At 41.2% G+C, this 26,365-nt stretch overlaps 1 protein-coding gene across 4 annotated transcripts in view; it reads left to right on the top strand.

Annotated features, from left to right (window-relative positions):
- Positions 1-26,365, top strand: part of NDEL1 (nudE neurodevelopment protein 1 like 1) — a 44,436-nt gene that overhangs the window by 11,677 nt on the left and 6,394 nt on the right. For 2 of the 4 annotated variants that reach the window (XM_074342227.1, XM_074342228.1), the window contains exons 1-8: positions 3,390-3,521; positions 11,279-11,376; positions 12,591-12,744; positions 13,659-13,807; positions 15,555-15,691; positions 17,008-17,181; positions 20,645-20,736; positions 25,027-25,178. In XM_074342227.1, coding sequence (XP_074198328.1) covers positions 11,291-11,376; positions 12,591-12,744; positions 13,659-13,807; positions 15,555-15,691; positions 17,008-17,181; positions 20,645-20,736; positions 25,027-25,178 — 944 coding nt within the window. In that variant the 5' untranslated portion in view covers positions 3,390-3,521; positions 11,279-11,290. Of the gene's footprint in view, positions 1-3,368; positions 3,522-11,278; positions 11,377-12,590; positions 12,745-13,658; positions 13,808-15,554; positions 15,692-17,007; positions 17,182-20,644; positions 20,737-25,026; positions 25,179-26,365 lie in introns of those variants that run through there. The other 2 variants (XM_074342229.1, XM_074342226.1) reach the window with 2 other exon arrangements.

Below are 26,365 nucleotides of genomic sequence, written 5' to 3'. Positions count from 1 at the left end.
CTTCCTGGAGGAGGTAACAATGAGCAAGATTTTTACAAGGCAAAGAGGAAGGCAGACTGGCCAGCCTAGAGAGCAGCTGTAGTGCACAGGGCAATGGGAGTCAAGAAAAGGCCCAGAGAGGAAGGGAACTGTCCATCTAGGGGGAGACAGTGGAGGGTCTAATTAGACCCCAGCTAGGTAAACTGCAGGAAATAGACTGGAGAAGTGGGTTGGAGTTGCTTTGGGAGGGCCTTGAATGCCAGACTTTGTAGTTTGCACTTTATCACAAAAGCAGTAGGTTGCCAAAACAAGTTTTGGAGCCAGTGATGCTCTGTACACAGTGGGATCTTAGAAAGAGTGCTCTGATGGCTGTATAGACTGTGGGGCTGGAACAAGAAATTTAAGGGAGAGAAGTTTGGGAAGAGAGACTCTGGACTAGGGAGATTCAGGGGCAGAATACTGGGAAATGTATTTATTTGAGAGTTTATGAAGCGAAAGTCTTTTGGGTTTGGTGACCATGTGAGTGAAATGAAAGCTGGGGCAGGGGACAGTTAAGGGTGAGTTGATGAGGCCTTCTTGCCTTAGTGACTAGGAGAGTGATGACACCATTGACAGGAACGTAAAAATGTTCTTGGAAATTTCAGCTGGGGCAAATGGAGGATCTGTTTGGGGTTCACACACAAAGAGGTGGAGATGGTGGTAGCACACCTGGTGGACGTACCCAGCAGGCCATTAGTAATGAACCGGACACCAGGAGTCCCTTGCCCAGCCTGATCTGTGCCCCTAAAGCTTTGCAGAAAATGCTGGCCAAAGAAATATGGAGACATTAGACTGAAAAAATCCTTCGATCGTGTGGTGTCTGCTCCCCTGATTCAATACAGTCATGCCCCATCTCAAAGTTTTCACTGCAGGCCTGCGTGCAATGCATCACCTTTTGTGAGTGTGTGATGTGGCTGGAGTCCAGCATTTTCATGAGCTGGAGTGTGCATTAGTGTCCAGGTGTGCCCTAAGGCGGCTGGTCAACCCCTCTCCACCCAGCAGTGAAACTCAGCCTCTCTTTCCTGGAGAGTTTGTGGCAGAGAAGATATGATACTCTTAGGGACTGTCATTGACCACCATGGCTCTATCCAAGAAAGACCTTGTACTGGGACCCATACCTCAGCAAACCCCCTCCTACTGGTCTATGAGGGCAGAGGGTGGGGCAACCCTCACTCACCTTTCTGCCTTCACAAAGCTAGATTATAACTTCTGTTGCCTTGAAAGGCTGCCTTCAGCTTTCATCTCCACTTTATTTTCCCTGGGTGGGAATATTGGAAGCAGGGAGTGGGGCAAAGGTTCCTGTTACTTGGGAGAGAACTCAGCACAGAGGAAGATCAGTCCAGGGCTTTGATATGCCTGAGAGCCCTGCCAGACAAAGCCCATTGATTAATATAGGACCGGCACCAGTCCTGACAAACACTGGCTCTGGATCCAGGCTGGGTGGGAGGGGTGGTGGCCTGGAACACGACACCAACGTTTTCTGCTGGGCCTGGCCTGCCATTAGGTGACTCAGTGTGTTTCCCAGGACTTTAGCCAAGAAGCAGGGACAAAGTTGCAGCTTTTATTTTTATCTCTTAGGGTGGGACTGTTTTGTCTTGGCACTAGGTCCACAGGAAGGCCTCCCTGCTTAATCACCTCTCTTCCTGTGATCTCATCGACCAGAGCACAGCTTCAGCCAGGAAAACAGAGGCCCAGAGCCTGAAAGAGCTTCCACGATGTCCCAGGTCACTGGGCTTGGACTTGCTTGCGTTTAAACCCTAGCTCTCCTGGGCCTCAGTTTTCCAATATATATAAAGTGAAGGTAATAATTCCAGTCTCACCAGCTACTTGTGAGGATCGAGGGAGGAAATGTGTACATAAAGGTCTTAGCACGATGCTCTAGCTCAATAAATGGTCCCCCCCGAGTGGCCCTACAGCAGTGGTTAACAGTGTGGTTTCTGGAGTGAGACAGTCCAGACTAGGTGGGTTTGAACCTTGAGGCCTCTTTTTTCCACTTGGGTGACCTTGGGCAACTTTATCTTGCTGAGTCTTGGTTTCCTCATTGCTAAAGTGGGAATAATAACAGTACCTATCTCATGGGGTTATTGTGAGAATTAAATTATGCAAAACAAACATTTAGCACAATTGCCAGTACATACAAATGGTGCAACAAAGGCAAACTACTCATTATTCTCAAGATCTTTTCAATCTGATATCCTTCAAAGTCTAGCTCAAGGTGCCATCCTTTCCACAACCCTATTAATCACTTCTCTGACTTTCATTGATTTTGACATCTCTTAGAATCCATTTTGCATTGTTCCTGTTTATGTCCATGCCCTCAAAAATATAACTGGACCTCCCAGGCTCACCTTGAGGCCTGTCTTACACATCATTACTGTATCCCCAAACCTCCCAAACCCAATCCCAAGAGCACTGACATCAGAGAACTACACTGTACATTACACAGCAAAAGTTCCTAAAATTGTTTTAAAAACAGCTTTATTTCTTCAAGTTTCCACTTCCTAGGCAGTTGTCCATTCTCATTTCTCCCCTTTTTAGCCGCCGCCCCCTGCCCCCTCTAAGCCCTCTTCCTTCTCCAAGTCTCCTGGTGGGGAATATGTATGTATGCAATGGATTCCGTTAGTTGGGAGCCCCAGGGGGGTGAAAACACATACACGTTTAGATATATAAAGATGTTTAGATATATAAATAAATAGACATTTAGATATATAAAATATAGAAAGGGATATATTTATAATCCCTTGGTGCCCTCAATGAATCCATTCATTAATTCATCAAATATCTGAGTGCTCACTTTTCCTGGGACCAGCTATCTGCTGGAATAAGAAAGGAATGAGGCTCTGGCTCTCATGGAACTTACATTTTACTGGAAGAAGACAGGGAGTATAAAATTTCAGCTAGTGGAGGTGCTGTAAAGACAACACGGCTTTATGAGAGTGATGAGGGGGCTAAAATACGCCCGGTAGTCTATTGGGTGGTCGGAGTGGACTCGGAGGTGAAAACTGAGCCGAGGTTCTTCTTATAAACGGGTACACTGAAACAGACAATTTCAGGACTTAGTGGCTGAAAACTGGCAGGCAGGTCCTCACTCACGATGACGCCACTTTCCTGAACGCTGAGCCTCTTTGAGGAACCGCAAAGGTCGCAAACAGCAAGTTGCGGGGGCCCAAGCGCCTGCGCAGAAAGCCGCAGCCTGCTTGACGTCAGCGCGCCAGGCCCTGCCCGGCCCCGCCCCCTGTGACGCCACCCTCGCCGCAGCCACGCCCCGGCCACCCGCACGCTCGCGCGCATGCTCCGAACCCCGCCCACGTGCGTCAGAGAATGGCCTCGGACTCCCTGGCAGCCCCTGACGTGTCGGGGAGGAGCCGCGCGCGGAGGTGCGCGGAGTGGAGCTCAGGGCTGCGGACTGGAGCGGAGCTGAGCGGCTGGGCGGGCCTGGCCAGGCCAGCGGAGCGGAGACGTCGGTCGAGCGGCGGCGAACATGCGCTTTTGACACATTGGAGGTGAGCCTGCGGTGCCGGGCCGCTCCCGAAGGCTCCGGGACGGGCGGGCGGCGCCGAGGCCTGTCCCCAGGGAGCTGGCCGGGCCTTGGGGCTGTGTCCGAGGCCCCGCCGGGCCGGACAGGGCCCGGGTGCTGGGGCGGCCAGTCCGGGGGCAACTGTTCCAACCGCTCTAACTGCCCCCTGCCTTCCTGGTCCGAGGTGGGGCCCACCAGAGGCGCTTGGAAGGGTGCGAGCCCTGCGGCCTCTGGAGGATGTCCCTGCGTCCGGGGGTGGGGTGAGGGATGGCGGGGACGGAGGCCGGGACGTGGCACCGTGGGCCCGGGCGCTAGTGGCGCAAGGAGTGCTCCGCGTTGGAGGTGGCAGCGGCGTGCCCAGCCCTCTCCCTCCACCGCCTCCTCCCCCATTCCTTCTGCTGGGAGGGTGGTTCGGAGCCAGGTTGAATTTTGAACTCTCATCGCTTCTCTCCTGCGGGGGTCGAGAGCGGAAGCAGCCCACCTTGGGCTCAGATGGCATTCCCGTGATTGCCCGCCCGTAACTGCTGATCACCCTTCTTGGAGTTCAGAAAAGTGCTACCAAACGTTCGGGTTGCTTGCGCTCACCTTTTTTTTTTTTTTTTTTAAACTGGTAAGCAACGAAGTAACCATTTAAGTTTTGCCAGGAAAGTGAGGGTTCTTTCACTACTGATAATTACATTCCATTTCTGTGGCGCCTTTACGCGTTTCAGGGCACTCTTGCTATCTCCTTTGAATCTCATCACCTGGTGGCTGTGCCTGATTTCTGTTATCGCCATTTGACGAATGGCGAGATTGAGACCAGGTGGGGTTGGGGTAATAGGTAATTTATACTGTGGGTTGTTATCAACTGGTGAGTGGCTTCACTTGGTTCTGAATTTACGTCTCCCGGCTTGGAGTTCTGGTTTCTTTTTGGGGGATTTTTACCCTCTTCTCAGCTAGAAAGCAAAGTAGAAAAATTTGACTTGTCAAAATACCAGAAGCTAGTAGCAGATTTATTCACATACTTTTGAGCAGACCACCTAGGACAAGAACTGGTACTCAGTTTTAAGAGAAATCCTACTCTTAAGACTTGTTCACGGTTGCTGCCTAATTGTTTTGTCTGATAAATTGTGTTGCTCTTAATCCATTTGTGAAATAGGATAATGGCTTTGCTAAATTATGAAGTTGGTGGGGTAAAATGCAGCATTAAGTCATGTGTTGAGAATAGAGGAGAACTAAGATACCTCATCTGAATCTTGTTTTTTTCTTTGGAGGGGAGTGGTAAGTAGGTTTATTTTTCTTAGAGGAGGTACTGGGGATTGAACCCAGGACCTCATGCACGCTAAGCATGCGCTCTGCCATTTGAGCTATACCCTCCCCCCCATCTTCTGATTCTTTATTAAAATTATAATTTAAAAACAGAGATTATAAGGAACAACAACAACAATAACAAAACCCTTTGGCTAGCCCTGGTTGCAGGTTGACCTGGTCCAGATAGAAGTTGCTAAATCTTATGAAGCTGTTTTTTTTTTAAGTTCTGTTTTTTGCTTTTAAAAATTAAATAAATTGAAATTGGAAGAGGAGCACTTACAATAAGTAAAAATGTAGATCTGGCTTATTTTTATTCTCATTTTAAGTCTCGCTTAGATAAATTTGGTTACTAAAGCTTAAAATTACTTCTGACATAAGTTTCTGAATACTCATAAGGTAGAAAAAGAAGTTTGGTAGTCAGGACCAAAAGGGAGACTGTATGATCAACTTTGAAAAGTTAAAAATTCTGTAAACATCACTTTTGGGAGAAGTAGAAGAATTTTGATAGAAAGGCACCTCTTATCTATGGGGAGTTCCAGAAAAACTCTTCCAGTCTCAGCAGTCCATTGTACAACTACTAACAAGAGGACAATGTCATATAAAATGGATTTTCTTATCATTACACAAAGAATAGTTCCTTTATAACCCTAGCAGTTTGGACAGGCTGTTTTATATTGAGTTGATTTGTCAGTTGCTGGATTTCTGAAGGTCACACACGGTATGATAATGTCCCATGTAAAAGTTGTCATACTTTTCAGATTCTAACTCTGTCCATAGGAGACATGGTATTGAGAGATTTGGGTAGTAGGGAAAGTACATAATTATCTACCTTCATTTCAGCTGCAGAAGCTTGTAGATGTGTCATTAAAGCTTTATTTTTCTTTTTTTTTAAACGATAGTTTTCTGTATTGGCCAACTTTCTATAGCCTACTATCTCCAGTTACATAGTTTCAAATAACACAGTGAACACATCCTGTTTTAACTTGAAGCAAGATGAACAGATTGTCTTTATAGCCCCTGAGAAGGTCTTTTGAATATCTGCAGTGGTAGCAAATTTTAATTTGTAAAAAATCTGAGTTTTGGAATGGATAACTCGAATGAAATTAGAGTAATAAAGCTGGATAGTACCAATTAGGAAGCAGTAAAAATTAAGTGTGATCACAAAAAAAGAAATTTTGTTTAGTTTTTTATCTGGATCTTCAAGGCTATTCCAAAAGAGGTTTTAGAAATGTTTTCAGTAATGGTAATATCTCTGAAATATGCACATAGCTTCTGGAAGTGATTAATTTTAAGGAATCATTTGTTATAAATTCTGAAGCACGTTTATTTTGTGGTTATGTTTCAAAGGTCTGCAACCACACCACCAGGTATTTTTTTTTTTTAATAATTTAATGAAATTTATTCTGTGTTTACTATGTTCCAGACTCTGTGCTAGTACTTTCAAACATTAACTCAATCTTTATAACAACTCTTTTAAAATTAGTGTCTCCACTTTATAGGTGAGAAAATGGGTCACTGGGTGGTTAAGTAACTTGCCCAAGGTCAGTTAGTGAGTAGAGGACTCTGATTCAAACCTGGGCAGTTTGGATCCAGGGTCTGGACTCATAACTGTTACGCTGTGCTATTCCTGTCACTTGGTCCCCTGTTAAATGTTTTTAATTGGTTTGTTCTGGAATAGAAGATGATAGTCATTTTAGTAAAAGTTTTCTGGCATAAATTACAATACTGTTTGAGGGACCAAAAAAGTGAGTCATATAAGTAGCCTATTAATTAGAAAAATTGTTGTCAATATTCAGTTTACATAAGATTCAGCCAAAAAACAGAAGCATGTTTATAATGAAACCATATTAAAGTAGTTTTGCTAGAATTATTTGACACTGAACTAAGTAGCTGGATAAGGAGGATACAAGAAATAGAACTAGATTCTCAAGGAGTTTCACCTGAAAGGCTGTTTAAAACCTGAGTCGCCAGGGGACGCTGATGGAAAAATTGGTAGTTGTATTAAGAATATGGCCCATTCAAGAACCAAAAGTCAGGGACAAATGGATACCTTATAGTACACCGAGAGGTGCAAACACTGAGGTTCCGCAGGGAACACTACTTAGTTAAGCCTCTTGAAAGTACTAACTGCCATAGGCCCTCTGATACTGTATAAATGGGTCAATAACAGCAACAAAAAACAGCCTCACACAGAAAACTTTCAAACTGGGCACGTGAATGATAACATTTGTAGATAAAAACAGCACTAACCCTATTTGTAGAAGGATTGGCGTCACATTCAAATACATTCAAGCGTTACATGCCAAGGAAGGCATCTAGTAGTCATGAACCTCCATGAGGACACTGGCCCATGGACCACACAGTCATCGGATGTACATAGTAAGGGGGAGGGTACAGCTCAGTGGTAGAGCGCATGCCCAGCACGCCTGACGTTCTGGGTTCAATCCCCAGTACCTCCACTTAAATAAATAAACATAATTGCCCACCTCGCCAAAAAAACAAACAAGAATTTAAAAAAAATGTGCATAGTAACAGAAGGAGTACTGAAAACTTAAAAGTATCCTGCCCATGAGTAGAGTCTTGAAATATCGAAGTAGCACAGTCACTCAACTCCAAAAGGCATGCATGTAATCTAGAGAAGGTCCAAAGCATGACAGCAAAAATATTTAAGGGACCAAGATGGCTGCCAGGTGAATATAAGCTGAAAAGATACTCACTGAGAAAACCAGGTATTATCATTTTATCATCAAAGTTTACAGAATTGGAAAGGGCCTAAAAAAGAATAAAAACTTGTTCACCAAATACTAGAACCTTAAAAGGGAGCAATGCACTAAATGTATGGTAAATTTAAGACCAAAAATAGGTAACTCACTGTTGGCTACAAAATTATGAAGCTTACCTCAATTGCATAATATAAAATCAGTAAATTAAAAATTTTAGACTTGAAATCTTTAATTTAAAAAATACCATATAAAGATCGGGACTTTCTTGGACTCATTTTGATTCCTCTGGAGTTTCCACTTGCTTTTTTTTTTTCTTATTGACCACAAGTGATTTGCTTTCACTATGACCTCAGAGTTATCCAGCTTCCTGGTGTGTGTTGTATGGGATTCCTCATATTTCTGGAGCCGTCCATCTGGCTGGGTTACTTTCTGGGCCTGATGGACTAGCCTTCGTCTTGGGATGTCTCTTCTTTGCAATCCGGGGTGGGAACCACTATTTCCTCCATCCTGTGCAGTCCAGCTCTTGTTTTTTCTCTTTTATAGCTGTCTCAGGGAGTGTGGAGGAGGTAACTCTCCTGGGTTCTTGTAGGAGAAAAAGTTCTCTCATTTCCTGAATTATCTGTTTTCTCTAGGTTGAGAAGATCCTAGGATTTTCTTACTCGGGCTACTGGCTTTTCTCATTTGTCTAGTGGTTCTTGGTTGTGCATTTATATTTAAGACTTAAGAGCTGGACAGTGATTAGGTAGCTAGTGTGCAGTGGTGTTTCTAAGGCTCTCCCTGGTAAGTCCCATCAGCTCCCTGTTCTTTGATCTGGAGCCTACTCTGAGCTTTATAAGCGACTGTGAATGTGGCTCGGCATGCATCAGACTGACAATTTTGTCTAGCCGAGGATGATAGGTTTTATATTCCTGGTTTAATACATGGTGGTGTGTTGTGAGGTAGAAATAAACTACCCACAACATCTTTTTGCTTACTCCGTTCTTGAAGTAGGAATTTCGATGTTAATAAAGGAAAGCAATACTTTGAGAGCAAAGAGAGAAGAATAAAAGAAAGATCATAATTCAAATTCAAATATTTGTTGGATTTCTACCGTGTTCCATGTTTTTGGTGATGCAAAAGGGATTTATATGTAAGACATAGGTCCTGCCCTCCGGAACTAACTGGAGGCCTCACCCTTTCCTGTCTCTTCAAATGTTTCTTGTTTAAAATTGAGGAAGGAGCAGCAGAACTTTGCTTCACGTGTTCCTCAGATCTTCATGACGTTTTGCAAAACCGTACTTTATTGACTGTGTGTCAGAAACTGAGTATTTGACTTGCACATTGATCCGTGGTTGCCAGTGTTCAAGTGGCAAATGTGTCTACCCAGATTTGAGGGCCAGTTAGTGCCCGTGAAATTCTTTAGGGCTGGTTACATAGATTTCAAATGTAGTCAACAATTTTTCTTTTGGGATTTTGGGGAAAGACCTTAGAGCATTCAAGGGACACATGATTTTTGCCTTACCCTTAGATGCTTCTCTTATGTGTCCTGTAATTATATCTTCAACTGGTGTGTCAAGGAGACTTAGGCAGTTAGTCTGAGGAGTTTTTGATGTCACATGGTGATGTCTTTAAGTGCCTTGGGTATTCTTTAGAAATACAGATACCTCTTGCTGCTGGATTAGCCTCACCTTCGTTTACAGCTTACTACGAATTAAATTACAGGTATCACTAAGATTATCCCTACATCTGGGGAAACTGAGTGGGAATTGGGAACTTTGTTGAAGGGATAGGATTATAAAATTAATCAGTATTATTTACTCATCAGCATACATACTTGAAGAAACAAGTCATCTGATACTGTCCAAACCCTTATTAGATGAAAATACTGAGACTTTAACAGATTAAGCAGATTGCTTACAGAATTTAACAGCAGAATTGGAACTCTGGACTCCAGTTTCACCAGGACTCCTAACTCTGGGGTTTACACATGAAGAGCTGTCATGCTTTAAGAGATTAGCGTAACAGACAATAGTGTACCAGTGTAGGGCGAATCAGAGTAGAGGAGGGGGCGTTTGGTGCACGAAATATTTATCCAGTACTTAATGTCTGCACATTGTAGGTGTTCAGTAAACGTTTGCAAGCACTACGTATGTTCTCTGAGTAGAGTGCTACGCTTGGTGCCATGAAGGGATGCAAAATATGTCTAGGACCCGTCTCTTCAAAGAACTCTGAAGCTGATTGGTAATTTAAGATAATTGGGAGATTGACCAACATGCCAAAGGTAATAATAGATGGTGTGGTCAGGGAGGACTTGACTGAAACAAAAAAATCACAGTAGGCCACAAAGATATTAAAGTCATTGTGTGTAGTTCCATTTTTAATTTTATTCAACTAGCAACCATTCTTGTTTCTCTTTGGTAAACCTGCCCTCAAAATGGATTTCTGTATTTGTTCTTGTCGTGACTTTTTGCTAAACATTCATAAGTAGTGGGTTGTGCTAGATGAACTCCCAAGTTCTCTACAACTCCAAGTTTTTATTAATTTACTTTTAAATCTGGTCTTGGATTCTTGCTGCCCAGTATGGATTAGGTTGAATCAATTTTGGTTTGACTTAGTAAATATTATTGAGTATCTGCTGTTGTGCAGAAATTGTGCTGGGGTTGAAAGAAGTAAGAAGAATACACAGCCTAATAGGGGCCATAGGGGTGTAAGCAAATCCATTAGGATGCGGTGAGTGTGTTCATGAAAGCACGTGTTGGGTGGAGGGAGCCGGGGGGGGGGGGGGTGTGTGTGTGTGTGGGAGATTTGGCGCTGTCTGGATGAGGACAGGAAAGGCTTTCTGGAAAACATGACAGCTAGGTTTCAGAGGATAAATAGGTGCTTTCCAAATGCACAGGGAAGGGCCAGCCTTTCCAGGTAGGGAAAATATGCAGACCTGAAACGGAATGGCGAGGTCGGGCAGCGCTGAAGAGCGCAGCTGGAACCGGACGGGAGATGCAGGGTGAGGGGGTGGGGGTGCGGCGGCGGGGCCGGGTGAGACCGAGCCGCTGTAGGCGGGAGTCTAGCGCCTGTGGTGTTCCGCCGGGCGGGTGGTGGGGTGGGGGTGGTTTAAGGCAGTCAGCCCACATGCAGGGCTAACTAAGTAGAAATTTTTCACCGTCTCTGAACACCTTGGGAGAAAGAACCGAGATGAAGGAACATTGAAGTTGGAGGAATAGTGGCTTTATGGAGGAAGCGTGGGACTTACGAGAGAATTAGCAGGAAATTCTTAGAAATGTAATAATAGTAAATTATTGGGAATGTGCCTGATCTCCTAGTAGGGTCACCTGGCGTAAAATGTTTCAAGCATGTGTTTTGAAGGATTGTACAACAGAGCAGCAGTCACAGCAGCTCTGACAGCAAGCTTCTTTCTATCCCCGGATTCCCAGAAGATCACTTAGCCTTAAGCCAGCTGCTGTGTGCAGGGTGATTATGTGGGGCCATTCCCCAGAACTTAGTGCTGTGACCAAAAGTGCTTCATGTGGCTTCAGTGTCTTTGTTCTGTTCATTTCCTGTCATGACCTTGTCCACCCCCGAGAGCGGGGTGGTGAAGGGATTTATGTGCCTGAGCTATAAGAAAGAGTTAAACCCTCTTAGAATCTTTCATGTTTGACTCCCTCCAGAACGCTGCAGATTTAGTATTGTCCCAGATTTTATACTTTTATTAAGATTCCTATGTTCTCAATTTATTTTTGTCTTTAATATTTCACAGGCTTTCTTGATCATGGATGGTGAAGATATACCAGATTTTTCAAGTTTAAAGGAGGAAACTGCTTATTGGAAGGAACTTTCCTTAAAGTATAAACAAAGGTAACACTGAAAAGCATCTTAAAAATAGGAGAGGGCTTTGGAACACATCCTCTCTAGCCTGTGCATTTTTTTTTTTTAAACAAAGCTAAATTTAGAGTTCGATTTAGGATTGGGATTCTTGAAATAGTCATAAACATTGCTGGTATTTAAGTAGTGTAAAAATGTCATAAATCCTTGTATTACTTGAATTATTAAAGTAGTAAGAAAACTTAGTGTCATTTGTGATTTCTTCTGGTAGCTTACCTCCTTTTATGCTTATTACTATGCTTGGCCATCTTTGGCCTGCTCTGTGTGCTCTGATTCTGCCTTGTCATTTTGGTCTTTTGGAGATTCTGATAAGCTGTCTAGGGCTCCTTAGATCAGACTCTGTTCAAGCAAGTGTTATCGGTGTCTGGAGCCAGCAAAGCTTTGAGGGGGGAGCCAAGAGCTTCAGGGGTAATACAGAGCATTTTGTAAAATCTCAGTTACTTCAGTTAGTTGGGAAAACTTTTAGGTAACCTTTTAAGCACCAAAACTTGTCTTAAATTTCTTTTTAAAAGGGAATCTTTCTAAGATACATATACATTTTCCTACTTTGGTTAACAGTTTACTGTGCCTTGGGAAAACTTTTAGGTAACCTTTTAAGCACCAAAACTTGTCTTAAATTTCTTTTTAAAAGGGAATCTTTCTAAGATACATATACATTTTCCTACTTTGGTTAACAGTTTACTGTGCCTTACCAAACCTTTTACTGCCATTGCATTGTTACTGCTGAAGCCAGTGGACGTGGAAGGTGTGTGTCTGTGGCAGGGCTTCTTAGTCTTTTTTTGTGCTGTAGATGCCTTCATAGACTGGGGAAGCCTATGGACTCCATCTCAGAATAATGTTTTTAAATGCGTAAAATTAAATAATAGAATTACAAAGGAAATCAGTTATATTGAAAAAACACCTAAATGCTAAACTAATTTGTGGATAGTAATATGTACATCTTCATTAATACATTAAGTAAGAAAGATACAAGGTTATATAAAATGTGCATCCTTTTGAGGCTTATAACTTATTTTCATTGAACCCTGCATGTAGGGTAAGATGTACAGCAGATTGTCTTTATTGTTTAGTGTATTTTATGGTAGTATAATGTTGAGGCAAAAATGATTGAATTGATACATAATCATCTTCAAGATGGTCCTTACGGTTCCTAGTGTAACCATCTTCCCCATTTTGTTTCTCATTAGCTTCCAGGAAGCTCGGGATGAGCTAGTTGAATTCCAGGAAGGAAGCAGAGAATTAGAAGCAGAGTTGGAGGCGCAATTAGTACAGGCTGAACAAAGAAATAGAGACTTGCAAGCTGATAACCAAAGACTGAAGTATGAAGTGGAAGCGTTGAAGGTAATTGTGGCCTTAGAAGCTGGTATCCAATATGCTGGGTTTTATTAAAATGAGAAATACATTTTTTTCAGGTGGAGCTTAAGAACAGTAGGCAATATATAAGTATAAAATGGCCTAAAGTGAATTTTTGACACACCATTTTCTTTCATAGAACCAGGGGAAAGGTGATTTAGAGTTCAGGAGTTCACTTCGAAACTGTAGCTGTCGGTTTTTTAGCTATAACCTTCCTAGCTATAATATTATGTTGTAGTTCCTGTAATTTTTCAGAAGCTGCCTGATGATTTGTTTTGACAGATTGCCTCATTCAGTGGTACTTTAAAATTATATTGGTATGAAATGCATATTTATTTCATTATGGTTCATAGTCCCTTTAGTTTGAGAGTTTAGTTTGGATTTAAAAAGTCCTTTCTAACAAGAAATTTTCACAAATAAAAAGATTAACCCCTTTTGCTGCTCTTCATCATATGCCTAAACCAAATGTTTGCAGTTTTTCTGTGTCTGGGCAGGAGGATGGGTTAGGGGATGGTTGGGGTGGGCAGGTAAGGTGTAGGGAATTTGAACTCTGTCAGTCAACTTCTTTCCTTACTCTCGGCTGCATTCAGCCTGAGAACTCAGGATCCCCCACCAAGGTTGAAGCTTTTGAGGCAATGGTTTTACTATTTTACCTCTTTTCAGAGAGATCATTATTAGATTTCTTTGAGAGGAAAATGATTGACTAATTTTATATGAGTTAAGGCACTTGGAATGAATGTCATTGTTTTTAAATATTATGAAAATGAGGGAGGGGTACAATCAACTCAGACTGTGGGTGAATTTTTGGATCCCCCCACCCTGTCCCTTACTTGGGGTACATCCGTTGTTAAAGAAAGCTATGTTAATGACGCATACTTTCCTTCCTATACCCACGCCTTCAGGAGAAACTAGAACATCAATATGCACAGAGCTACAAGCAGGTCTCAGTATTAGAAGATGATTTAAGTCAGACTCGGGCCATTAAGGAGCAGTTGCACAAGTATGTGAGAGAGCTGGAGCAGGCCAACGATGACCTGGAGCGAGCAAAAAGGTACATGAGTGATGGGCATTTTGTTGGAATAACCAAAGTTGGCAATCAGTGATTAGAATCTGTCTTTAGGCTCAACCTGTCACCTGGATCTTAGTCCCAGAACACATCCTTCTGGTATCTCATGTCACCTGTAACTCATTGCATTGAAACTTACCAGAAACCCTTATCTCCCCAGAAAATGCCCTTCCAAGCTTTTCTTTCCATTATGCCTTTTTCCTTCGTCTTTCAGGTACCTTTTTTTTTTTTTTTTTAAATATCTGTCTTATTCATTCCTCCATCTTTCCCTCTGTGTTCTCAATACTACCACACTTTCTGTAGGTTCTCACATCTTACAGCTGAATTCTGCAGTTACGTCCTACCTGATCTGCTTTTAAATTTTCACTTGTTTTTATTGTCTTCTGTTTTAATACTGATCAATGAATTTTCTCAAAATAATGCTTTCATTATGATTTTGCTGAGCAGCCTATAGTGGCTTATCATTACTTGGCCAAGGTTTCATATGTCTATAATTAGTTGTTTCTTAACCATTCTAGACTTAGTTCTTATTACTTAACAATTATTTTTTGATATTTCTTTCCTTAATATTTGAGTGACTCATAAATGCTTGGCATGATGTTAGAGTTGAGGATACAGAGATAAGCTAGCCATTGCCCTTGGGCTTGACAGATATGGGTGTTCCACGTGATAAACACTGGTAAAAAGAATGTACAAGCTGCTGCAGGGCATAGAGAAGGGGGCAGCTGAAGTACCTTGTAGTAACTGGGGAAGCTGAGTCTGCGAGGAGAAATAGGTATTATCCAGGTGAAGAGAGAGATGCAGAGGCAGAGAGGCAGGAAGGTGCACAAGGTGTTAATATTTCACTTGATTGAAATGTGTAGAGACAGTATGGCTGAACAAGATGAGACTGGAAGGCGTTTGGGGCTGGATTGTGGAGAACCTTGTTCTTGTGTTTGAAAGTCATTCTACAGGCAAAGGGGCACTCTTTAAGAATTTTCTAAAATTAGGAGTATTACCAGATTGTGATTTGAAAAGGTAATACTGAGGAATTGAAAGTAGGGAGGGGGAGATGTGAAGACCATTTAGGAGTAATCCAGGTGATGGGTGAAGAATTAAGCCAGGAGCAGATTGGAAGAGAGCAAATGGAACTGAGAGATGTTTTGACAGTTGATAGGACTTGATAAAATTGGACATGGCATTACTAGTTCTAACTTGAGGTTAGGGAATTTTATTTCTGTAGCAAATAGCACGTAGTGGGTAGACAGCACAATAGTAGGTACCTGTCTATGTTTCTTGAATAAATGAGTGAGATGAGAAATGCGGGAAGAAGAGGGTTGGTAGGGAGAAAGTAAAGGGAGTGGGACCCGGGACTTCGTGTTTTAAACAGATTCTTAGTTAATTCTTACATACTCTAAAACTATTGAAAAGTTTTCTTCATGAAAATGTGTAAACTGGATCGAATCGTGTTTAAAATCCAGTGTGGAGGTATAAATTGTATAATAAGTGGCCTTCCTTTAAGAAACTTCGAGTTTAGATTGGAATGTAAGAGAAAATAATATATTAAATGGCCCCAAATGATAGTAGAGACACTAAGTACCCCAGAAGTCAGAAGAGGTTGAGATCATTCTTTTTCAGCTGGGCCAGGCTTTCTAGGTCAGGAAATGGCATGAGATGAACTGACAGTTTTTTGTATTAGTTGTTTGCACATTATTTAGTTTGTGGACTCTAATTTTTTTTTTTTCCTTTTTAGGGCAACAATAGTTTCACTGGAAGACTTTGAACAAAGGCTAAATCAGGCCATTGAACGAAATGCATTTTTAGAAAGTGAACTTGATGAAAAGGAATCTTTGTTGGTCTCTGTACAGAGGTTAAAGGATGAAGCAAGAGGTAAAATTTATGACTTAAAGAATATTTATCTCTTGCCTTACTGTCCCTAAGCCAGAGTGCTAAGCTATCTTAAGGTTCAACTTTTTAAAGCTATATACATTTATATACTTCTGTCAGACACCATGCTCAGGACTTTTAATCTCTTAACTCAATACCTACATTATCAACTCTAGAAGGTAGATATTATCCCCATTTTGTAGGTCAGAAAACTGAGGCACAGAGTTTGAGTTTTGTTCCCCCTTATCTTCAGTTTTGCTTTCCGTGGTTTCAGTTACCTGCGGGCAGCTGCAGTCTGAAAATAATGAGTGGAAAATTCCAGAAATAAACAGTTCATAAGTTTTAAATTGTGTGCCATTCTGCGTAGCAGGAGAAATCTTGTGCTGTCACATTTGGTGGATGTGAATCATCCACTGGGGATCTTGGAACATCCCCCTTGGATGAGGGAGGACCGCTGTCCTTTAGATACCTCGTATAAGTGAAGTCATACAGTATTTGTCTTTTTGTGACTGACTTATTTCATATCATAATGAACATGGGTGTGCTAATATCTCGATGTCCTGCATTGAGTTCTTTTGGATATATATCCAGAAGTGGGATAACTTTGTATCCTTTTTTAATATAAGTAAGTTTCTGTAGGTCAGTTGAGTATCTGGAAAAGAACATTGTTTTTTGGATTAAAAATTCAGTATTTGAAAGCAAGAAAACAATTTGCAACTGTTCTGAATATTTCCTTTCTAAAATAAAATATTCCATAGCAATAATTAATAAAAAATGCCAACTCATTTAAGATTACAAAATGACCTTCGTTGATTTTGTAATAATCCTCAAATACATCATTTCAAAATAAATACAAATGAGTTGGTTAAGAATATTTATTTTGTGTCATAAAGGTTCACTGTGAATTCTACTTGGACTCTGCCCTAATTCTTTTTGCATATAGGCATAAATAACTGTTCTCTTAGGCTTATAGCATTTGTAGATTCCAAGTGATCATTTAGACAGTAGGATTGTCATTTTTATTCCCCTAGAAATAAAAATTGTTAATTAGGAAATTTATTTTTGAGAAATAGTAGTTTAGGAAGAGTGTCTATGGCATTTCAATTCAATGATTTTTTTTTTTTTGTTGAGGGGGAGGGTAATTAGATTTATTTATTTTTAATGGAGGTACTGGGGGTTGAACCCAGGACCTCATGCATGCTGAACATGTGCTCTACCACTGAGCTACACTCACCCCCTTTTATGGCATTTCAGATATGACTTTGCTTGATGTAGTTGGTTCCTGTAGCGAATTTTATTACCTTTGCAATATCTTACAGATTTAAGACAAGAATTGGCTGTTCGGGAAAGACAGCAGGAAGTGACCAGAAAGTCAGCTCCCAGTTCTCCCACTCTAGACTGTGAAAAGATGGATTCTGCTGTCCAGGCATCACTTTCTTTGCCAGCTACTCCTGTTGGCAAAGGAACGGAGAATAGTTTTCCTTCACCAAAAGGTTTGTGATGTCTCTTCTTTTTGAACCTTTGGTAGATGATCAACTTTAGAGTGTTTGCTGATGAAGCAGGCATTGCTAGGATTTAAGCAATAATTTCAGTTTAAAAGTTGGTTAAGTGGCACTGTGTGAAGCAGAAGGAATTGTTTCCTAGGCCACTCATACACAGGAAACAATGAGACGATGGCTACGTTAAAGACAAGAGCAGCTTAATAAGTTGAAATTGTAAAAAGTTAAAGGTTTTTAAGGAAAGTTTATCTTTTGACTGTAGCAGTAATACATGTTGATGTAGAAAAATTTAAAAGCAGGAAAGAAAATCCATCTGCAGTCTTACTGCTTTTTAAAGTCAATTAACACTGAATTTTTTTTTGTCGAGTTTGCTTTTTTGTGTTTGTGCCACCTTCTTGTTATACACAAGTTTTGGGATTGTATTTAAATGCAGTTTTACTTCTTGCTTTTGTCACTTAACTATCAGGGGACAGAAGTCTATACACAGAATGTACAGAGACTCATCAAGTTATCATTCAGACTCGTCTAAGATTGGCTTGGATGGACGTGTACATTCTATGACACACTCAGTAGCTGCCATTTCAAAGGTGAAATTCAGAATAACCGATGAATAGTACATGAAGAATATTCCTTTTGCCATCAGTCAAGGTGTTTTTTTAAAAATCCAGATAAGCAGAAAAACCATTTAGTAGCCACTAGATGGAATTTTAAGACTGGAACCCTGAAGTTCTCAATTGAGATTTATTTAGTTTTTGCTGCTTATAGATCATATTTCATCTACTTTCACTTCCTCTATACTTTTTTTTCTCCCCGAATGGAAGCTATCTTTCTTCCCATCCTTTTTTCAAATATAGGATTTTCTCTTTCAGAAAGTGATACAGGAAGGGTTCTCTCTGGACAGTTAGGATGGTAAGCCCTCTGTGTCTGTGTGCCCAATGCAGTAGCTGCTCAGATGTGACTATGTAAATTTAAATTCTTAGTAATTTAAATGAATTAAAATTAAAAATTGAATTTCTAACTGCATTGGCCAAATTTCAAGTGCTCAGTCGTCCTTGGATAGGTAATTCACTCCATCTTCATCTTGCTATGAGGTGATATTAGAGAAAGTATAATTACAAGGTGGTGCTGGTTGTACTGGTATGTGCTGGGTTTGCTGCTGAGGCACAGGGTGGGCAGTGTGCAGATCACAGCGGTCACCAGGAGCGCTCACTGCGTTTTTCAGAATGGCTGCTTGTGTATTTGAGAACCTCAAACTTACTAACATTTGAGAATTTACAATGTTTTACTTTTATGTTTCTAATTAGAATTATGCAGGTAAGTTCTGAAAATTCTTCAGTTGAGCACTGGTCAGAACAGTGAGGAGCCTCTCGGGGTGTCAGTAGGACATAGCGCTCGCTGTGGCATAGAATTAGGATATGTCAGTCCCAAGGCAGCAGTATTTGTCCAGATAGACACATCTTTAGATTGGAACTGATAGCGTGAACTTTCACTGACTTAAAGCTGCCATTTCATGACAAGGAGGTGGGCACAGATGCAGTGAGAAGCCAGAGGGTAGAGAAATCATTGGCAGGATTGAAGAGCTGATCTCTCTGAAGTAGTTCCTCTCTAACTGCATTTCCTTGATATAATGCCTGTTTCCAAAAAGCATTTAAGACAACTTACCATGAAAGTACAGATTTAATAATACTTAAAGTACAAAATTCAGGGGAATAGTGAAAAATTAGATCTAGAGACTTCTGACAAGAAAAGTATAGCAGTTTCCTTACATCACATTGCATACCTGTATTACTCAGGATGCTGGGAGTGTAGTTCTGCCTTCAGTGAGATCATATTCTAGAGCACAAGGGTAATGGCAGCAGCAGTAGCAAGAAAAGCATTTTGCATGCTGATTAGCACTGTAGAAAACAGATGAAAATAATAGCCAGCATTTATTGAGTACTTACTGTGTGCTAGGCATTTAAAAAGTGTATTAACTAATTTAAACTTCACAGTGGCTTTATCAGATAAGTGCTGTTATTACTCACCCCCCTTTTACACAGGTGCTAAATGGCAGAGGTGGATTTATATCTAGCAGTTTAGCTCCAGAGCTCTTAACCACTGTGCTTTAATACCTCAAAAATAATGTAAGTGCAAAACTGAAAACCTTCTTTGCTGTAAGAAGATGTGAAAAATATCATGCTAAATACCATGATTCTGAACAGGAAGACATGGTTGCAATACCCATCTTCCCCAAATCAGTCAGTAGTTTAAATTTCTAAGAAAATTCTTAACAGGATTTTTAATGTTGGAAAGTTGATTGTAAAGTCACTCTGGAAGAGTAAATGTGCAAGAATAGTCAAGAAAAGTTTGAAATAGAGGGGAGGGTATAGCTCAAGTGGTAGAGTGCATGCAAAGCATGCATGAGGTCTTGGGTTCAATGCCTAGTACCTCCTCCAAATCGAAATAAGTGAATAAACCTAATTACCTCCCCCTGATTTAAAAAAAAAAAAAGAAAAGTTTGAAATAAGTTAGTAACAAAGAGGCTTTGCCCTTTAGAATACCGAATATATTCTAACAGTGTAATAACTAAAACAGCATAATTCTGGTGGAATAGACAACTTATTGGAACTTGAAATACGTAGGGAATTCAGAGTATGGTTTTAGTGCCAGGTCAGATGAGATATGTTCTTCTCTAAATGGTTTTGGGACAATTGGATATCCATTTGCAGGGGAAAAAATTAGATATCTGATGAGTTAAGTGATCTATGTCTAAAAAAGTCTTTTAGAAAAATATTAGAAAATGTGGGGGACATTTTTATAATATTGAGGTGAGGAAGCCCAAGGCTTCCCCTCAAAACACAAAGTTTAAAAGATAAATGTCACACTGAAAAATAAAACATATAAGAGAAAGGGTGACTGTCTATAATGTATAGTGCTCTTGTAAATTGATGAAAGAAAAGACAACCCAGAAGAAAAAAAGTGCAGAGATGAACAGATGACTTCCAGAAAAAGAGATTCAAATGACTAATTATTAAGGAAACAAAAATTAAAACAAAGTGGCTATCAAATTGGCAAGGAAAAAAAAATGTGTAATACACTGAGGGCACCACCACACAGACCGTTGATACTGGCACAGCCTAGGAGCATTTTGGCAGGACACTAAGGTGAAAATGTGGGCATACCCTCTGACCCAGCAGTTCCATTTTTAGGAACCTCTTCTCCAGAAATACTTGTCTAGATGTTTTAAGGATATATGTCCTTGAACGTGTAATGATGAAAAATTGGATATAATTTAAATATCCATCAATTGGAAGATGGTTAAATGTATTTTTGGTTATCTCCACTTTATATTTAACCGCAGTTTGGAATACTAGATTGGTTTTTCATTGAGTGTGTACTGCTTTGCGTTATCAAACAAAACCCAAGTATAAAGGGAACTGCAAGAGTGACCACTCACTTGCCTTTTATCTTTCTCTAGCGATACCAAACGGTTTTGGGACCAGTCCACTGACTCCTTCAGCTAGGATATCAGCACTGAACATCGTGGGGGATCTCTTACGGAAAGTAGGGGTAAGCGTTGAGTGATTTACCACTAGATGTTTCGGCTGCCCAGGCACTGAATTATTTAATTTGAAGTGAGGGAAGAAGTGGTACCGGCTGTGGAAGTAAACTGAGAAGCAAGAGCGTCCAGTGACCAGCCGGGACTGGACCAGGGCTGGGGCTTGCGGTGCCTCTGCGGAGGGCCCTGCGCGCTGAGCTCCCAGGTTCCCACTGGGCTGCCTTCGTGTGCCCCCGGCTGTTTCTAGAGCACTGTGGCCCCTCCATCTGTTTCTGAAATACTTCCTCTAGGCCCGCTGTGTGTCTTACACAGCTCTCTGATCCTGTTCTTTGCTCTGCCTGCTGCGCCCCTGGTCATCCCCTGGGCGTTTTCTCTGGAGGACTTGGCGTTGGCTCGTGATGTAACTTTCTGCTCTTAGTCATGCCCGTCTTACTGCCGCTTGGCCACCTCAGCTTCACTGCCGTTTCCTTGGCTCTAACCTTGTTTACCGGAACGGTTTGGCTTTTGAAAAATTAAACTCAATTTCTGCTTATTCAGTTTTTTCACTCTGTATAATATCTACTCCTTTGACCTTATCAAGATTAGTACTCTGTTTTGATTTTTTTTGTCATCTCTTGCTTTCACTTTGTTCCTACTCATCCGTGGTCCACAGCTCGCTTACCCTGTCGCTGTTGACTCACGATCTCTTTGGCTACGGAGGAGACTTGCAGCCTGGATCAGTCAAACAGTTGGCCTTCTCCTTTCCTGCATCTGTATCACCGGAAACAAATAACCTTATGATTTTTAAGCCCCTATAAAGTTAGTCTTTCTAGGGGTAGTCAGTTCCATTTCCTATTTCTTTCAGTGACGTTTACCTCTCTTTCCAATAATCTATCCCTGAAACTTCCCACTATCCACTGCCCCTTCACTTGTTTTTTTGTGCGTGACTCTTTCTGAAAAGGGCTGCAATTGCGTTACACTTTATATAATAAAGAAGAAATGAGAGGCCAAGTTACAAGGCCCTATGTTTACCTTCTCTGGCTCATAAAATTATTTCCTGACCGTCAGATTAAATTTGCATTTTAATGTTGCTATAAAAAGTGATGTGGGAGAGGGTTACTAAGTGGTAGAGTGCATATCTATCATGCACAAGGTCCTGGGTTCAATCCCCATTACCTTTATCAAAAGAAATACCTAATTACCTCCCCCAAAACAAAAAACCAAACAAACAAAACCAAAAAAGGTAATGTGCACAAGTTGTTCATACAGTGCATAGAGTAATTTTCCCTCACTCCAACAATCTTTTTTTAACCTCTATGTTATAAGAATTGTTGTAATAGTTTGACCTGCTTGTTGTAACCTGTAACTTGAAATGCTGTGGTTGTTTTTCCATATCTTACCAACTTTAAGCAAAAAGATGAGAATTTAACTCATATCCTCCCAATTTTTAATTTTTTGTTCTTTTGTTGATTACTTTTATAACTTTAAATAATATGCTTAAATCTCTGTTTCTGAGTTTGTTATACTGTATCTCAGTTCCCTGTTGTGTGTGTGTGTGTCTCTGTTCTTTCTTGAACTCTGTTGGTTGGTTCTGAAAATTGAAAATCAACAGCAACTACAAAATTCTGCCCATGTGCATATTATTTACTGCATAATCACAGGAGGAGCTGGGCTCCAGGCCATTTTATTTGTGCCTCTGAACAGGTGTTTCAAGTGTTTTATTCTTTACTTGCTCAGAAGCATACCAGGTTTTGTTCATATTTGTATCATAGCTGACTTACACACCTTTTTCTTTTTCTTAGTTTTTCTAGTTACCTTTTTTCCCTTATGGACAGGAGAAACATCCACCTTCTTTCCTGTATCTCCTGTCTTCCAGCTTCTTATTTACACTCTTTGCTGAATCTCTGGCCGTGCGTCTAGGGCTGCTGTACCGCTGTCACCTTTGAATTTCTCTTTGTTATACTCCTGGGTTAGTTCTGCCTGTCTCTGGACTCCATGTTGTCGTCTTTCTTTGTTCCCTGTTTTGCTTTAGTTTGCTTCAGAAATGGTGCATGGAAGTTGAACTTAGAATCCTTGCAGTGTTTATCCATTCAGCTGACAGTTTGTTTTTTTGTGTGTCATTAGAATTTTGTTTGTCTGTTACCCACCAGTCCCTGCATACTTGAACGAATATCTCATTTCCTACTTCTTTGCAGTACTCTGTCCACTGACTTCACCTGGAGGCTGGCATCCCCACTCTTGCATCCTTTTCCACTGAGAAATCAAGGCCATCTATTTAAACTTTGTTCTCCTCTCTTAAAACCGTCTTTTATTTTTCTCTGTTTATAGCTGTTTTTACTTTTTAATCTCAGCGGTGAAAGTATCCCATTCCTTCCCATGGCTAATTGTCCCTCTGGGCTTTGGGTCTCATTCCTTCCAGCCTTCTCATCTTTGTCTCCTGTACCTTCAGCCTTTTACTGTGTATTTTAATATATATACAAGGTTTATGTAAACATTATGTGTTATATATGTATATACTTGGTAATATTTATGTATTGGATATTACACAGTTTTAAAATCTTAAAGCAAAAATAAAAGCAGCTGTTCCTTCCTTTTATGTCATGTCTCTAGCTGTCTTTCTATTTCTCTCTTCCCTTCGCAGCCAGGCTTTTGACAGCACGGCTCCATTGATCGTTAGCATTTCTGATGGCATGCGCACTCCCAGATACCCTAGTCTGGGCTCTGTTCCCTGCTCACTCCACCAGAATTGCTCATTGCTGATCTCAGTGCTGTCAAATCCAGCGGGTGCTGTTCTGTCCTAATTTTACTTGAAACATCCAACACGGACCTGTTTTTTGTCTGTTTGAGATGCTGTCTTCCCTCTGCTTTTCTGATTCTGTGTCACGTCTGCTGCTCGCCTTCCTGTCCATTCCTCTTTGTCACCTTGTTGGGTCTTCGTCTGCCCACCCTCCCGGTGTTGACTTTACTTAGAGTTCTGTCCTTGATTTTCTGGTCATCATCTTCACAACCGTGGTGTCGCCTCCTCCTCGGTGTGAATATCGTCCAAATCTTGATTTCTAGACTGTGCTTCTTGAGTGCCAGGCCCGGTACTTGCACTTGGTTGTCTCACTGATGCGTCAGACACAGCCTGTCCTGTTACATGATGGATTCTCAGCAAATATCTGAATGAATGAATGAGTGTCTTGAATATAGGAAGTTAATGGCTCTCAGTTTTTACTGAGTATGTGTCTCTGTAGTAAGATGCTGACGAAAGGCTTATTAAGAGCTTATCCTACGAGGTCACTACCTCTCTTCCTTCTTTCTGTTGTTGTTTTACTGGTGCTGCTAAGAAAGGAGAAGAGAAGTTTCCGTCTCTTTTTGTTGCTGTTTCTTAACAGCTCTTATTGAAATTGTGGGGGGAGGATTCTCAGCGTGGAATATATTATCTGTGGATTTGTCTATGTATTCCCCAATCCCTTAGCGTCATGGATAATAGGAGTGGACTATTTTTTGTCTTTTTTTCTGGGCCATGGATTATATCCCCTCCGTTTTTTTTCTGGGAGACGGTTTGACTTGGTAAAATGTGTGGGAAGGGTGGGGGGTGTTGGTGATACTTGTGTTTGTTGGAACTCAGTGGGAAACTTCTGTTCTCTTCATGCCAATGGTCTGTAGAGCCTGGCACAGGCCAGGTGTTGTGACAGGTGCTGAGCAGGCACTCTGGAGGTACATGCTAAAGGGCTGGTGTCGTTATCAGGCGAATTATTTAATTATAGACAAAGGGTATTGGATTTTTACAGTGTGCTGTCAGAAATGCAGTAGCATTTCACTTCATGTGAGGTGTTGTAAGTGCGCTTACCCACCCTGATACAGTGAAACAACCAACCTGAAGCCCTGAAGAAAAAATTGGCTGCTTTAAAAAAAATCCTCAACTATTTTACAGGTGCTTTTGCATTCTTTATAATGCTCACTCCCCAGACACACACACACCCTCCAACTAGCCAACAGACAAACAGCCCCCAACTCAGAAAGAAGCAGTGGATGGGGCTGAGAGACTCGGGATCCGCTTCTGGCTACTGTGCCCCCTTTTCCTTAGTTGTACAGTGAGGGTCCTGTCTGTATCTGTCAGTAATACTGAGAGAAATAAGTGTTCTGAGCTCATTAGAAAGGGAGCCAGCATATATATTGCCTCTTTCTATTAGATAGGTGATTGATACGGCTTAAATTGCCACCATTATCAGCCAAGAGAATAAGGTTTGAGTCTTGAAATAGAAATGGTTTGAAATGCAAATTTTTATGTGCAGCTACTGTTTTGACAACCAAATCATTCCTTCTTCCTTTCATAGGCTTTAGAATCCAAATTAGCAGCTTGCAGGAATTTTGCAAAGGACCAAGCATCACGAAAATCCTATATTTCAGGGAACGTTAACTGTGGGGTGATGAATAGCAACAGCACGAAGTTCTCTCGATCAGGGCACACATCTTTCTTCGACAAAGGGTAAGTCTTGAAAGTTCTGAGTTTAGTTTTTTTTGGGCAGTAAAGTTGCACATTATTAAGTGAGCTTATTGAGCTTTGAAAATATCAACTCAGTGTGATAAACCCACCTGAGGCGTTATCATTCAGCTCTCTGGGGATGGGAAATCTGTTGTTGTCTGCTAGTCCCCGTGGAGTCTGTTACTCCGGGCGCCCTGACTCTGAAGCATCTGTCCTGGGAAGCAGAGTCTTGAAAGGCAGCTGTGCTAGGCCCCGGGGGTTAAAGATGACTGTGGTACAGTCCTTGGGCTCACGGTGCTTGCAGGCTAGTAGACTTTCTTGGTGAATGTTTGCTAAGGGTAGAAGAGAACACGATGATCACGTGTATGTAGGCTCTTCCCCAGACCTCTGCCTGGAGATTGTAGAAAAATATAGGACCACTGGGTCAAATACAGTTTAGAAGACACAAGTTTTGTATGATATGAAGGTTTTTTTTGGCAATTGAGAATTTAAAAAAATTGTCATAAGATTACAGCCGTGGTACATCCTTTATTAATGCAAAAAATATTTCAGTTGGTACAGAGTATATAAAGTAAGAAGTGAATGTTTTCTGTTTTCACACTATTTTTGCAACCTTACAGTTGTTCCTAGTTAGGACAAGTCATATTTTATGCATCTACCATATACTTTAATAAACTTATGGGATGCTTTAAATACTGTGCTGCAACACACCCATTGTGACTGTATTGCTAGTATCTTTCTGTGTCAGTTCATATTGTTCCACCTCAATTGAAAAAAAAAGCTTCCTAGTTACACTCTTGTACGAGTGTGCCTTAATGTAGGTAACAGTTAGGACCTGTGCGCTGGGATGCTGACCACGTGACTTCAGGTAGCTGTTAGTGGAGCAGCAGCCGTGACACCGTGATCCCTTGCCGCTGTCTCTGCTTTGAGTCTGCGAAAGGAATATAGAGATGTTCACAATTTCTTGAAGGAGCTTGTCTCTTCTGCTTTCCTCAATGACTGGTGCATTTGTGGGGGACTTGGTACATTTATGTGCCTGATTTGGTACACAGTCCACTCTGAAAAGGTTTCTGTTGTTCATCCTTATGCAAGTGGAGTGGTTTCTCTGTCTCCCTTAAAATTCTACCTCAAAGTATACATACTTCATTAAGGAGCACATTCTAAACTGATACATAAATCAAGACTTCATG

The sequence above is a fragment of the Camelus bactrianus genome, chromosome 16, assembly GCF_048773025.1.
Source record: "Camelus bactrianus isolate YW-2024 breed Bactrian camel chromosome 16, ASM4877302v1, whole genome shotgun sequence".
Classification (NCBI taxonomy): Eukaryota; Metazoa; Chordata; class Mammalia; order Artiodactyla; family Camelidae; genus Camelus; species Camelus bactrianus.
Note: the sequence above shows the minus strand (reverse complement) of the source record. Positions and strands in the feature narration are given on the sequence as shown.